The sequence below is a fragment of the Cyanistes caeruleus genome, chromosome 1 (assembly GCF_971803275.1).
Source record: "Cyanistes caeruleus chromosome 1, bCyaCae1.hap1.1, whole genome shotgun sequence".
In the NCBI taxonomy this organism is placed as follows: Eukaryota; Metazoa; Chordata; class Aves; order Passeriformes; family Paridae; genus Cyanistes; species Cyanistes caeruleus.
In genome coordinates this window covers 120,654,520-120,669,855 of record NC_141701.1, presented here as the reverse complement: position 1 = coordinate 120,669,855, position 15,336 = coordinate 120,654,520, and the positions used below count along the sequence as shown (strand labels likewise).

The 15,336-nt window shown below is 39.5% G+C and overlaps 1 protein-coding gene across 1 annotated transcript; it reads left to right on the top strand.

Annotated features, from left to right (window-relative positions):
• Positions 1-6,679: 6,679 nt before the first annotated feature.
• On the top strand, positions 6,680-15,057 carry FAM221A (family with sequence similarity 221 member A). The gene is made up of 7 exons (XM_086853587.1): positions 6,680-6,907; positions 8,471-8,644; positions 9,101-9,291; positions 11,336-11,542; positions 12,441-12,551; positions 13,201-13,289; positions 14,960-15,057. The coding sequence occupies exons 1-7, from the start codon at positions 6,852-6,854 to the stop codon at positions 15,020-15,022; spliced, it is 891 nt and encodes a 296-aa protein (XP_086709713.1). The 5' UTR covers positions 6,680-6,851; the 3' UTR covers positions 15,023-15,057.
• Positions 15,058-15,336: the final 279 nt, after the last annotated feature.

The following is a 15,336-nucleotide window of genomic DNA, read 5'->3' as shown; positions in this document are numbered from 1 at the left end:
TGGGTTTTTTTTTGGTTGGTTGGTTGGTTTTTGATTTTTTTGGTGTTTTTTTATGTGATTAAATGGTCTTGTCATTCTTGCTACACGTGCTCTATCAGTTTCTGGATTGGAAAATTGTACATCTCTGAGTTTTAGTAGTACTCTTTCTGGTATTCTTCCTTCTTAGTCACTGAGTTCTTCTGCTCTTGAAATTCTAATGCCCTGAAACTTTCCTCAGGTGAGAGGTGAGGGGAGAAAATAAATGAAAATAAAAGAACTGATTTAGATATTTAATGGTGGAGACTTCACTGTTTAACCTAAGAGTAAAGAAGATACGTGCAGAACTTCTTTTGAGCCTGAAGATTGACAATGTGAAGAATAGAAGGATAGATGGATAGAAGGATAGATAGATAGAAGGATAGATGGATAGATTTTTATAGGTTTATTTCCTAGATATTTGATTGTTATAAACCAAAACCTTTGTGCTATAAACACACAGTTCTTTTCTGAGTGGCAAAACTAAACTTAAGGTGTGCAGACCAATGTAAAAAAGGGTAAAGGAGGGATCAAGGGAGGGTCTCAGCTGACTTCCCTCTTAACAACAGTAGTAGGAAAACATTCGCATGTTCTAGCCTGCAGCCTCCCATATAGGACATGTGAAAGGTGTGGCAGCCCTACAAAGGTAGGAGGTTGTGTAAAGAACCCAAGGGCTTGTGAAGAAAAGCAAGAGAAAGCCTACAACTTAGCCCAGGTCCAAAACACTTGATAGTATCACAGGATTTGATTGTATTGCCAAACGTATTTTTTCTTTCTGAGGAATATTTAAGTAGTATTTCTGCTGTGCTGCAGTTTTTATGATGTAACTGTATTCTCATTTCAGATGACATCATGAAGCCCCCCAAAGTGACCTCATTTGAGTTTTGTGTATATGGAATCTCCTTATGGTTGGTTGGTTCTTAGGCTGGTTGGGGTTTGAGGTATTACTTCCTTTTCTTTCTTCTCCTTCTGTTCTTTGAAAGGCAGGAGGACATATAACCTCTATTATATAAAAAACTGCTGATTTGGGGGATGGAGGTGTGTTTTGGTTTTGCTCTTGAAATCTTTTGGTAAATTAGGGGACATTAATTTTCTCAGCTGTAATTTGCCTCATGAGTGTTTAACAGCTGATTTCACTAGATAATTGGCAGTACTTCTGTGCTGCTGATTGATTGCTTAATGTAGGTAGCAAAAAAATGTTCAAGATCCACTTCCAAACAAAAGTTCTAATGAAGGAAAATAGAAGAGTATATATTGATTGCTGTCTAAATAGAAAGAAACAACAGAGGTCTCAGTACAAGCCCTTGAGTTCTACAACTAAATACCTGGCAGGCAAAAACTTGGGGAAACTGTCTTTTTTTCTCATCCTTTTGGTTGCTTTTCTCATCTAAATAAATAGTTTGGAATCTCTGCATAGTAATCTTAACGTAATGAAGATATTGAAGCATTTTCTCACAATGGTATGTGAAATAGAAGTGCTGAGTGGTTCCACATGAACTTCTGGGATTAATGGATGGACACATGGACAGACACTCCTCTGAAACACTGAGACAGCTCTTAACAAGCAGCCTATGCACTGTTAAGATCACAGAAGTTTCCTGATACGGTTTAAATGAAATAATTTTAAAAATACAGAAACTTAGCCCAGGATATACAGGTTCTTGTGCTTAGTGTGGTGAAACATCAGTTGTCTGATGTTGCGTAATATTGCAATATGATATTGGCACCCAATATTATGCATCACATATTGCACAGTTGTCTGCTTTCCCCAAGTAACTTCTAAATCCTGGGTTTTCAATAACACAGTCATTTTAAGAAGCTAACTAGATAGATCTGAATTCTAATTGAAAGTATTTGCTAATGCAGAGGTTTCCAAACTGTGTCATGTTTGTGATGTGTGCAAGTTGCTTTAGCAACCAAGCACCTCCTGTGCAGGTACATGTTCTGGGGGTATTTGAGGTGTCACAGCCTTTGTTTGTGGGAATGCAGAAGCAGAGTAAACTTGGGAACCTCTATCAAGAAGTTATTTAGAGAAATGATTGCATAAAATTAAACATCCCTGTTTATTATGTTTTCTTGAAAACCTTTTAATTCCTAAAAATACACTGACTAATGGAATGAGCTGAATGTCTAAAACATTCTTATGTAAAATAGGTGTATTTTGAAAGGTGATCTATAATGTCAATTAACAATCCAAATATTACCCTTCTTACCTAATGATTGTGCTCTTTCATAATTTTGTACTTTACAGAACAAGGAGTCTGCTGTCTTTGGGGTTCAGTTTAGTGTATCTGATAGCATGCCATCTTCAAAGGCAAGAGTGAAATGGGGGACTTTCCTTTGTAGCAGCCAAAAAAATGAATTAGACTTCTGCTGTTTTTCATGTGGAAAAGACTGGTACTGAATGGGTATTTCACTGATTTCAGTTTGAAGAAAGAAGGAATGACATACATAGGCATTTGAAAATACCCTTTAGGTTATTAAAACGAAGCCAAATTTTAAAAAAATTAACATTACATACTGTTGGAATGCATGAAATAGAAGCCTCTCTGAGTCCCTTAGAGACAGAAAGGAATGCAGGGATTGAACTGGAGCCTTAGAGAAACTGAAATATATTAAGCCACAGACATGAAGTAGGAGTGTAAGTTTTAGTTTTAAGTAAGTAGAAATATATCTTAAGTGCCTTAAGAGACTGTGTTAGCTAGTAAAAAGCCCTAAAGCCTAGTTTACAGTTTAGTAGTGTTACCTTTTACAAAACCAACTTAGCTCCAGACATAACAAAAACATAGTAGAACATTGCTTGCATTTCTAGATAGAACAGGTAGAACTATTTGCATAAAAAGATAAAACTATATACATAGATTTTGGGTAACAACTGGCGCTACTTTCACACATTAGAATTAAACTCAGTATGGTGTAGGAAGAATGTGTTAGAATCGTGTTTTTAGCTGATTGGATGATTTATGAATAAAATCTCCCTGTATTGGGGTGAAAAAAACCCACATGAAGAAAGAAGGAAAAAAGAAGCTGCTGCTGCTTGGAACATTGGGACTCTATGCCAGAAAGCTTTTAGCACAGACTTTTAATACTCTGAACTCTTCGCCTTTGAGACTGATGTATTCATGCAATAAACAACTTTACAACAACCAACAACTGCTATTGCCTCTACTCAACAACATACATTCATGGAATCACATCTCTTAAGCAGCAGTGGCGTCACGTGCTGCTGAATTATCTCTAAGTGATCTTAATTACTACAAGTTTCCCAACTGTGTTTGTCAGTACCTCCAGCAAAAACCTTTCATTATTAATTGATCCTTGCTTACACATGAGCTTCCATAGTCCCTGTGGCATTCATCAACTTACTTTGTCACTTGGTGTCTAATTGGGTTCTGATTCTCTGATAGCAAAACTGAAGAAAAACATGTTAACATTTTTAAGTACTGTAAACTAGGTTTAATAATACACAAACTAATTTTTGTTGTAGCATAGTACATGGTCATGGTTAGAAGTTTATAAAATGGTACTTGCATTTAAGCATGTTGGGATATTGGTAACACATGTGGAGGGAACAATTTGGCAGAAACTGCTTCTGTTATGCTTTATGCCACTTAAATTCTTCTCATTTTCAGAAGAGCTAATCAGATAGTCATTGACCAGATCCATAGAAATACAATGACTGACTACTGCTTCAAAATGTTGGCTTGAGGTCTAAAATATAAAACCAGGTTTTTCCTAAATTAATTGTTTTTGCATTAGGGAAGTGGCTGTCCTCAATTTATAGATGTTTCACTAAGAATAATTTTAAGCACTTGTCAAACTTGTAAGGGTTTTAAAAAATTTAAAGGGTTACACATTTTATTGTTAACAGAGGGTGTTGAGGGAGACTGTCAACACCCTGTGAAGCATTAAGCTGTTGCCTTTGATGTGTAGGCAGCACCTTAGGTCTCAAAGAGCTGTACTGTAAGTATGTGTCCATATGTTCAACCCACTTTGATGTGTTCAGAGATCTTGGGCCAGCAGTATCCGTATGCTACATCACAACTACAGGAGGTAAAACATGCCATCTGGATTCCTGTTTTTACTTACCTTGTGTCATAGTTTCTTTACGGTAGCAGAAAACCTTCTCTTTTTTTTCTTCCCCACTACTCAAAATTATTTGGTAGTTTACCAAAAAAAAATTTGTTTTGAGCAGTCTTTAATGAATTTTATTTTGGATGTTTATTAGCAATCTCCTAGAAGGGATAAGAGACAGGAATGGGTTTTCTAAATTCAAAATGTGTTCCAATACTCATGCTATGACAAAAAAGGGAGTGCTTGAGATACCTTTATTAGCTAAGAACTCCATTTCTGAGTTACAAAGTGTCCTTTTTTGTATATTCCCAAGTAAGTCTATTGATCCAGATTTGGATCCAAGCAGATCTTGAGGTGCAGGGGTCTTATTAGCCTTGGGTGCTAAGAGACTGGACACTGTATGTATTGCAAAACTCTTGCTGTAGTCAAATCCAGGGGAAAAAATCCCCATTTTTTCAATGGGAAGTAGTTCATAGGACAGATGAACTCTGTTTTTAACAAAGATCTTGCACAGATGAGGCACATCAACCCATGACACAGGAGATCTGCTCATTCTGTGTAAACCAGGCTTGCCAGAGCTCTTCCTCCTCCCCACACCTCCCCCCTTTATTGGCAGTGCTGGGATCCCTGGCACCAGCAAAATGTGCATACAGATGAGGTATCTGAGAGATCTTCTGTTTTGTGCAGCTCCTGTGGAGCAGTGTCTTCCTCAGTATATTCAAACTCTCTGTCTGCAGAGCTTCTAATCTTGGTTTCAAGACCCCATTTCCCCCATTTGGTTTTTTTTTTAACTCTTGGTCACAAGAGGAATTTTCTCCTCTCTGACTTTTCCCAGATAATGCTGCTTTTTTTTCTGTGATTTTATTTTCTTCCACTGGGTTACTTGAAGATGTATTGACTGCAGTGAGGACTTGCTCCCATCTCTTTCCTTGCCTTTGAGGGTGACCTGTTTGTGTTCAGATCTCAGTGTGACAGAATGTGTCAGTGTTGCAGTGCTGTTTGCTCTGCTGGAATTTCTTATACATGTGGCATAGCCACAGGACAAATGCCCAGACCATATGCCCCATCACCTTATTTGGATACTGCTGGGAACCTGAGAGTGTCCCTGTTGTTTCATCTCTCTCTCTGGGGTATGTTTTGGCAAACCATTGCCTTGGTACTGACATTTCTCTTCACCTTCTGCTGCATTGCTGGTGGCTTTCCCAGTTCAAAACTATGTGGAGATTTTCCTGAATTGCTGTATCTTTTATTTCCAGGGAAGTATCATTGTATGGTGTGGGAAAAACCTTCCCTCTTGGATCTCAATATGACAGTCTGAAGGCTCATAGCTTATGCCAGCAGGCAGAGCACAATTTAAATACCAATTTCCTAAAGCTCTGATAAGGAAAATGTGCTATAGTTTTTCTTCACATGTTTGGTCATTTTGTGGCCAGTCTGTTTGTATCAAGGGGAAGCAGTCGATTTACACAGATAGTGCAGTGTCAGAAATAGCAGCCTGTGGTGGATTTACTAAAAATGCATTGAAGGAATTGTTCCAATGTGGTTACATTGATTGTAGCATATGGAGATGACTTGGGACCTGCAGGTTGCCAGTCTCAGAACCATTTTTGGTTAGAAATGTTTCCCAGAGTTGGCCTCCTGTAGTCCTGAACTATGAGCAAAAGGTGTTTTCTAATGGAACATATATTTTATTATGTAAAGGAAGAGGAATCAGTGACCAACCAAAAATACCTCTCACCTACCCACCAGAAAAGTGGTGGTCGAAGCAGCAGCAGCAGCAGAGGGCAATGTGGGTACAGAGCAGGCACAGGAAGGTCTTGGGTGCTGTGCTGTGTGGCTGGTGGCACCCAAGACTGTGGGTGCCCTTCTGAGTGGCACTTGTGGGTGTGTGTGAGTGTGGCCGTGCCCTGGCACTGCTGTTGGGAGCGTGTCCATCCCAAGGGGCACAGGGGGTGACTGCCTTCCCACAGCGTGCGCACACCACACGTGTCCCGTCCTCGGTATCGAGCCCCTCAAGATCTGAGTCAAACTTGGCAATTTTTTTTAGTTGTTAATCAGTAGCCACAGCTGGACAGTTATGGTTGAACAATTGCACTGAGAATTTCATTGTATGGTTGGTTAATTTTTTGTTTTAAGGAAAAGAGAAGACAATTCCAAGCTGAATGGACTGTTTGGATGAGAGCCACCGTGACTGAAGCCAGCAGAACTGAGCAGTAACTGGGGGAAAAGGTAATTCCAGCTGTGGGCCATGGAGACCACGTACTCAAAACAGACCCCAGGCTCAAATGGGCAGAACCGTACCTGTGTACTAACTAGCATGACAAGTGAGAGGTATGACTAGCAAATAGGGGGCTGAATACTAACTAGTAGAAAAATTACGCAATTTGTAGCCAACGAACGCCGATGCCTCCGTAAAATGTAATAAATACCACAAAGTTCTGATGACTCAGCCTTTTGTGGGCTACCACCTAGCTCGCTGCTTTGCGCAAGCTAGCATAAAGCCGAGAAGAATAAAGACTAGAATAAAGGCTCGCCCCGGTGTGTGACTCGTCGCCCGGTAACGAGCGGCAGGGACAGCGCCCGGCGCGGGGCTGGCCGTGCCCCGGCGGCCGCGCACACCTCCCGGAGCCGCCCGCTCCCCCGCCTGTCCCCGCTGTCCCCCGCCTCCCGCAGCCTCCCGGAGCCTCCCGGAGCCTCCCGCCTGCGCTCTCCGCGCTCGGGCGGCGCCGGGCCCGGCCGGCCGGCAGCGCGCTGCCGCGGGCATGGAGCGGCTGCGGGCGGACGCGCGGGCCCTGCAGGAGTACGCGGAGTACCGGCGGTGAGCGCGCAGCGGCGCCGCGCTGGGGTCGCTGGGGCGGGGGACGGGCGTTTCCAGCCGTGTCGCAGCCCCTGTAGCCGGCCCGCGGCCCGGGATTCCTCCGGGAGGGATGCTCGGCCCCGGCCCTGCTGAATTGGCCGCTTCGGGGTCTGTGCTGAGCCGCACGCAGCGCCCGCCGCTCCCTGGCGCGGTCGGAGGTGCCGTGGCTGGAGCGCCCTGGAGAGGACGCGTTGCAATGCTTGGCTGTCAGCGGTGGAGTCGCGCATCGTCCCTCGCATCCCGGCCCGCCCGGCAGAGGAGATTTGCTGTGGGGGGCCATCTGGTCTACCAGTGGCATCCCTGCCCACGGCAGGGGCGCTGGAATTAGGTGGTCTTTAAGGTCCCTCCCAATCCAGACCATTATTTGATAATCTGCCAGCCGTACTGCTCTTCCAGAGCACGCGGACTTCTGTGCATCACGAGTTCCGAGTTTTGCATTGCATAAATCCCCTACACTGCTGCGTGTCTTCACTGATCTCGTCAGCAGTCCTCTCGAAAGGCCGAATATACACGCAGTTGTAGTGCTGAGATGAGATCTTAGTTTAGTTTAGGAAAACCTGGAGTAAAACACTAGAGAAAGGCACAGTGGTGTTCCTTACGTAAGATGTGCAGTGATTCAGTGGGTGTTGGCTGGGTTGACATGCAAGTGATAGCGTTGTGTTGGCATGTTATTCTGGTGCTGTACAGTGCTGGCAGTGCACAAATCCACAGAATATTTGACAGAGTCACTCTTTCAGCATGTTTTAGCATAAGCAATAAAGAATAACTGAAATATTTACAGACATTAATGAAATCACTTTCAGCACAGGTAAGTGCTGCAGTTAAGTCTGAATTGTATTTTACATATTTTTTTATTGTCCTTTGTTGTTTCCATAAATGCAGAATTTGGATGCTGCTCCAGAGTTACAGCTACTCAATGACCTTGAACTTGAACACAGTGATTGCTTAAACAAATGGGCCTGTCTGAACTGAGGGATACAGCTCCCACCAACTTCAGCTACAGAAACTAGCATAGCCTTCTTGCAAATCAGAAGGCAACTTGGATGTGTTGTTTGTTACTTTGATGGCAGTGGGGTTACCTGCTTGCAGATGAATACTCAGACTAAGATTACTCTCCTGATACAAATTTGCAGTACACTTGGGTGTAGATGGGTGAAGTGACTTGCCAGAGGTCAGTCGAGAAGTCTGAGGCAGAGCTGACTGGTTACATGACCCTTGATGCTCATGACTTTTTTTTTTTCCAAAAGAACCCCTGGTAGTTTGCTGTATTAATTTTTTTCTTCTTTCTTAGAACTGGTTTCCAGTCCATCAGAGCAAATTTTTTAAAAGAGCATTATTCAAACAATATTCTCTAAAAATCAGCTATAGTTCTGTTAAATTATTAGAAGAGCAATATGAAATACAAGATTTGTTTTGCATTTACAGGAAAAGTTCTGTTATATATTATTTGAAAAAAAGAAATCTGCAGAAACCTACTTTTATTGTCTTTATTTTCTTATGGCTTTTTTTATGCCATGCATGCAGAATTGTAGGTGATGATGATGGAGGAAAGCTCTTTACGCCAGAGGAATATGAGGAGTACAAAAGGAAAGTATTACCAGCTCGGCTACAGAACAGGTTGTATGTGAGCTGGAGATCACCAGCTGGCATGGACTGTAAGCTTGTGGGACCAGAGACACTGTGCTTTTGCACTCACCGGTGGGTACCTTCCCTTCTTTTACCCTTTAGTATTTTTAAAAATCAGGAAAATGTGAAATATTCCCAGAAGCACAGAAGCAAGTTTATTTAAGGGTTGAGAAAATTATGTTTTAAATAGTAAGAACTGTTTGTAAATTCAAATGTCAATATATTTTTGAGACCAAAATGATTTTGTAGTCTCAATAAATTCGGCTGCAAGGCATGAGTTAACTTAGATCAGATTGATTCTGCTAGTGCTCTCAAAATGAGACATAAGGATACATGATATTTATGTAATGGATAGATGCAAAGCCACCTGCTATTTCATATTTAATTGCAAATTCACAATAAAGAGTAAATAATACAATTAAAGCTACTTCAAAACAAAACTTGTGAGGTAAATGGTAAGCCTTTCAAGTAGTTCTCTGATAAATGCTAACACTAAAGTAATAAAAGTTATTGCTTTTCCTGTTTTAGGTATAAACAACACAAAACAGACTATGAGGTGCTTCCCAAAGAGCGCCCTATCTGTGTGCCTTGCAGAGTGAAGGGCTGCCCGTGCCAGTCCTACCACTTTGTCCCCCTGAACGGCACCCAGCCCGTCCGCTGCCGCTGCAAGCACTTCGCTGACCAGCACAGCCCAGCACCTGGCTTTGCCTGCAACTCCTGTAAGTTACTGCTGGGCTTGCAGCACTCTTCGCCAGGAAACTCAACAGGAGCAGCGTGTGAGGGGGCTGTGCTCTGCCCAGGGTATTGGGTGTGTGCTGCTCTAGTCACCAATGTGTGTTTTCATCCTTGAGGAAGGATGAGAAGTGGGAAGGAAGACATCACCTTTTGCACAGGAGGGTTTAGAACAACATCCTTCGTTTCCCCAGGTCTCGTAAAGAGTTTAAATCTCCGAATGCTTCAGATAGGTGATCAGGTGCTTATGAAGACAGATGCCTGGAGATAGACAGTAAGAAAGCACCCTGTTTGCAGTTTGTCACTTCCATCTGCATGCACATGCCTTTTCTACCTGAACTTGGTAGTTTGAGGCCGAGAACTGTTGATCTCCATTCTTCTATTGACTAGTTGACTATAACATTAATATATTTTTATGTCTTTTCTCAACTCAGTAGGAAGGAGCATACTGTTCCCAAATAATTCTATTGCTAGCACTCTAACAAAGTGGCTCATGACCATAGAGATTGTGGGTCCAGAAATTCAAACGGGAATGGAGTTTCAGCAAGATCTTAAAGAATGGATTAAGAGGAATCTTTTTGCTACAGTTGTTTGAGGTTAATGTTATGAAACAACAGCAATTATTAACCACAGGAAATAAATAATGCATGAAGATGTTTTAGTTTGAAACCTCAAATTATGTAAGATGAAGATTTTCTTTTTGCTGGAGTTCTGTACTGTTATTAAATTTCATTCATGGAAAGTCTCTATTTTGTACAGAAAAAAAAGTAAACAAAAAAACCCAGTAAACAACAACGACAACAAAAAAACCCAGCTGTTATCCCACAGAATAAACCAAAAATATCCATATGACAGCCTTTCAGAATTTGCACTAAATAATGTGAAAATCTTAAATTGTTTATCTGGATAATTCAGGCTGAATGCATAGAACAGGCTGTTTCCAATGTTAATATATATAATGCTTTTTGCTTAGTGTTTCTCAAAAAATACCAGACACTTCTGAGGGCTTTACAGTTTTCAAAGTGAAGTTACAAGAATTGCTTCTATTTTGGACTTGTTGTTTTAATGTAAAGGTATTAGTCTTCTCCAGTGTTGATAAATCTAATGCGACAGATAAGTTATTACTGAAAAACTTAACTGCTTTTTGCTCTGTATATATTGCATATACTGTATTCTGTGTCCAAACACAGAGTTCTGTTACAGAGGAGTGCCCAAAATAATATGAAAAAGTCTTTAACATTACCAAGAAATGGGATCAACATATTACAAAAGACTTAAAGAAATCTTTCATGGTGCTCTACAAAACGAACTGTGAGCTGGAAGCAGGGTAATTTGCAACATAACTTCCTCAATTTCTTGGTCACATCATTGCTCTAGAGGGGTTTTGATGACAGTTTTAGATGTAGGTAGGGCAGACAGGTCACTTAATTCTTTCTGAATGTCATATAACATTTGTATAACTATTTCAATTACATCCTGTGGCTGTGTAAGCTTAAAAAAACCCTGAAAGTCAGTCTAATGATACTCCTGTATAGAACCCATTTTGTTGATTCCACAGTCTCTATTTGCTACTGAGAAAATTTTGCTCATTTTAAAAGACATTTAAATTGTAATTTGTGAAATAAATTATGATATTAAGTTTCTTAGCCCTGCAACACTGATATAGCCCTGCTAAACACCTTTGGAGGGAATGATGCCAAAATGATGGCAGGTTGTCAGCTTTACCCAGTATCAGAACATCTTTTCTTTTTATTCGTTGTAAGCGGATGGAAGGGCATCTTGTTAAAGGCAATGAACACAAGTTGCAACATAACAAATACAGTCAGACACCAGAAATTTCTGATCCAGCATTGGTCCAGGCTGCTCAGAGAGGTGGAATCTCCATCCTCAGAGGTACTTGGAACTTGGCTCAGTAAGATCCTCTGACTAATGATCTAATCCCAAGAGTGGTCCTTTCTCTTTTATACAGCCTTTTCATGCACCTGGATGCTTCAATCCCATCACCATCTCACTCATTTATTTGTTTCTCAGGTTCCAAGTGTTCAGGCTTTCATAGCTGCTTTACCTGTGCATGTGGGCAGCCAGCATATGCTCATGAAACAGTCGTGGAAACGAAAGAGGAGCGCTTAGCCCAAGGAAAGCCCGTGGGGCAGGATGTTCCTTACGCTGCCATGGGAGGACTGACTGGTTTTAGTTCGCTAGCAGAAGGCTACATGAGGCTTGATGACAGTGGAATAGGTATGTGCAGCTGACCTGAGATGAAATTTTAATTCTCCACCTAAGTTTTGAAAAGTGGAGTTTCAAATTTGGAAGGCAAATTGGATGAATAGGGCTAGAGCTGCAGAAAGACTGTTCCTTTACAGCTGTCCTCAAGTGTTAAGGGATCACATTGTCCTCCCTGTAGTGAGCTGATTAAAAAACTATTTTTCAACAATTCTGGTGTTCAACCCAGTTGCTTCTGCTTGAAATGCAGCATATCCTTTAGAGAGAACCTGTAAGTTCTAATACTTCCTGTAACCTGGTACTTCCATGTTCTATTTATGTTAGTCCTTTAGCCCAGTACTGCCCAGGTATTTTTTGGTTATATATTTACAGCATTTTTGTCTCCAAACTCAAAGGTTAATAGCTATTCAGAATTAAAAAAAGAGGTAATTGGTAGACCTTTTTAATGGATATCTTAGTTGGTCTTGATAATTTTTCTGCTCCTTGATTCTGTGTCATTGAATAATGCACATGTTTAATCTATATTATTTTATCTATTATTTTTACTTTTATTTATTATTATTATTATTTAATTTTTAATTTAAAAAAGGTATTTAAATTTTATAATTTTTATTATTATTTTTTATTTTATCTATTATTGCCACATACCCATAATTTATTTTTTAAATTCTGATCTGGATTCCTGGATTTGTCTGAAATTTAGAAACTAAAACATTACTGTGGTAATTGAAGAAACAAAGCTTTTCAATCCTTTTGAAGCCATCCTTGTAATGCTTTTGTTAACTCCAGTTTATGGGGTCTGTGCTGAGAGTTGTAGATATGAATCTGTAACCTTGTTTTGACCCCAGGCTATGTATTAGGACTGTATCTTCTGGAGTTAATTATTGTTTTCATTCAACTTATTTTCTGACAGGTGCTCCTTCTGCTGAACTTTTAGAAGCCCCCATTACTAGCATGGATCATCCATTTCTAAAAGCATTCCAGGGGCCTTCGAGTTCCGCTCAAACCGTGCCACAAATAGCAGGTGATGTATAAGTAGGATAATATTGTTATACAAAAAGAATTTTATATAAAATTAATTGATTTTATTAATGAATTGAAGGATGCTCAAGGCATTAAAATGAGTATTGAAGCCTTGCTGTGTGGTTAATACAACATTCATATAATTCACATCTTTGAATAACTAAGTGCTTGCTGATTTTGCTTGCAATGTTTTTTTTACCTTAAATTAGTTTTTTTCTTAGTGTTTCTTAGTGTTTCCCATCAATGGTGCCATGTATTCATTGGTTCCGTTTTTAAAATTCTTAATTTCTCTTAGAAACTCTTCATTTCTGAATGGGTTGTGCATATTCAGCACAATCCTGTGAAACTGCCTTCTGCCAGAAAGCTTTTTCTAAATGGGATTATGGATCACTTACACTTATTTTATGTCCCTTATTTAGTACAAAACATTTAGCAATTACTATAAGTGTTGAACTTCTTTAAGACAATTTAGGTGCAAGCCTAGATTAAAAAGGTTTCTCTTTGGTCACAAATGCTGGGTTTTGTACTTGCCTGTAAAGGTGAGGTGCCATTTTAAATGGGTTTTGCCAAATGTAAAATATAACTAGTAGAATAGCAGGTATCATTAATAAAAAAGGGGTTTTCTTTTTTGCTTGTGTTTTGTTTTTCAGGTAGTTCAAGAGGCACAGGGCAAGTTTCTCATGGGAAACAATCAGAAGCTGATGACATGGCTTACTTTGAAAAACGCTATCAAGAACGGGCAAGTTACTACTTTTATTGCTTAATTTAAATACACTTTCACAAGAGGATGTTTAAAACCCATACATGTATGATTTAAATGGCATGTAAATGCATTATGTAATTCCTTATCAATTCCTGAGAAAGCTAGCTTCTTAACATAAATTTTAAAATACAGTTATGAGCTACTATGGGATTTCGGAGGTCAGTCGTGTGTGGGATGCCATTCACCTTAATCAGGCAGATTTTAATTGAGGTAACTCTCTATTACAGAAAACCAAAACATTTTACTCTGTGGCAAAAAGAAACAACAATGCAGAGTCACAGAAACTCCCTTGTGACATTTAGGACTGTGTGTTTGCTACTTCGCTTATAAAATTTTATACTTTTTTTTTTTTAATGACTCTATGTAAGTTTGGCTAAATTTGGTCTTTATTAGATAATCTGTATCACTCACTTAGAGGTGCCTTCTCTACCACACCATCTTTAATTTAAATACCCTGTGTTACAGGTTATTCACATGTTTAAATACTTACTCTTTCCTCACATTAGTCCCTTAGCTCCACCATCTCAGCTGAAGTATGTCTTAACTGTTTATGAATTCTTTTGTAAGGCAATGTTACATATTTTTAAAATCTAAACTGTTTCACTATTTTGCTTGCTGGCTTGAAACAAGATGTTTGTTAAGGAGAAAGCTGTTCTAGCTTTGTGAAATTCAAAATAATTTTCTTTGTTTTGAAAATCATCACAAAATATGGACAGATGTTACAAATATTACATTGGATCACAGAAAATATCAAATTCAAATTTCTCTATTTCTTCTCCCACCCCTCAAGATTTTATTTTCTTTGCAAAAGTTAGTAGGAATTTTAGATAAAAACCTCAAGCCTCCAAAGGGGGAAAAGTGTTTTAAAATGCATTTTTGAGTAGACCAACAACATTTACTTAGCAGTGTGTTCATTTGTAGAGATCCCAATGAGTCTTGTTTCCTTTAAATTCTATTTTATGACAGGAAAAAGCATGCTAATTTTTTTTTTTTACATTTTTAATAGCAGCATATGTGTTAGATGGGATGCAAAAGTCTCTGCATCCCTTTTATATAATTGTTGTAAATATGATTTCACTCACAAGTGTGACAGTACTTGAGAAAAAACCCTAAAAACTACAGATACATTTGTTTGGATTAATAGTCTTACTTCAAAATGACAGAGTGAAATGTGTGTGTGTTGATAAGTTTTAACACGCTGCAAGGGGAAAAAAATCTTACAGGAGGAAGTCATGGCCTTGTGGGTCAGCAGGGAGGAGGTTCAGCACCATTCCTGTGTGGTTTTATGTCTGCAGGTTCATCCAACTGGCTCTGTGAGCCATCTGCAATAAAACTGCTCCACCTTTCATTGACATCGAGATAAACACGAGAGCATTCGTGAGGCACACTGGCCTTGAGGGGTACTTAAATACCTAGATTGCCATTATCAGAGAGATAAGGCAGCCTGGTTTCAACAGGGGAGGAGCTGCAGTGCTATGGAAGCGCTCCTTTGTCTTGTTGGGGTGGGATAATAATGTTGTGTACCTTTCTCCACTGCATGCATCACCCTGGTAAATTTGTGACTGGATGTAGAAGTTTAGTATTGTGTTGTTAGCCGATTTGCTAATCAATGTTTGAACCACTGCTGGTGTCTTTTTTTGTTACAGCTGAAAATGGAGAAAGCTGCTAAACGGGGAGAGAGGAATCCACTACCATCAAAGAAGCCGTGACATTAATGAATAAATATTTATTATTTGGCACATTGCTCATTATTGTGTTGAATATTTTTCTCTGTGCCTACCCACACACCTTTATTTATTCATTCATTCATTTATTGTTTTGTTCTTTTGCTGAAATTAATTTTTAATTATCTCTTTGTAATAAAATTGGTTCTTTAATCAGTGTGTTTCTAATCTCCAGAACTGTTACAAAGATATTTCTTTGAGAATGAAGAAGTATATTTAGAGAGCTGCAGCTCTGAGGGTTTAAGGTCTGAGAGAATAACCTTGTATTTAAATATTAGGTTGTAGGAGGGCAAAGAAAA

Coding starts and splice junctions, on each gene's coding strand:
- FAM221A (XM_086853587.1), top strand. CDS start 6,852: ATGGAGCGGCTGCGGGCGGACGCGCGGGCCCTGCAGGAGTACGCGGAG. Junction 9,292..11,335: donor TGGCTTTGCCTGCAACTCCT/GTAAGTTACTGC, acceptor TTTGTTTCTCAG/GTTCCAAGTGTTCAGGCTTT. Junction 13,290..14,959: donor AAAAACGCTATCAAGAACGG/GCAAGTTACTAC, acceptor TTTTTGTTACAG/CTGAAAATGGAGAAAGCTGC.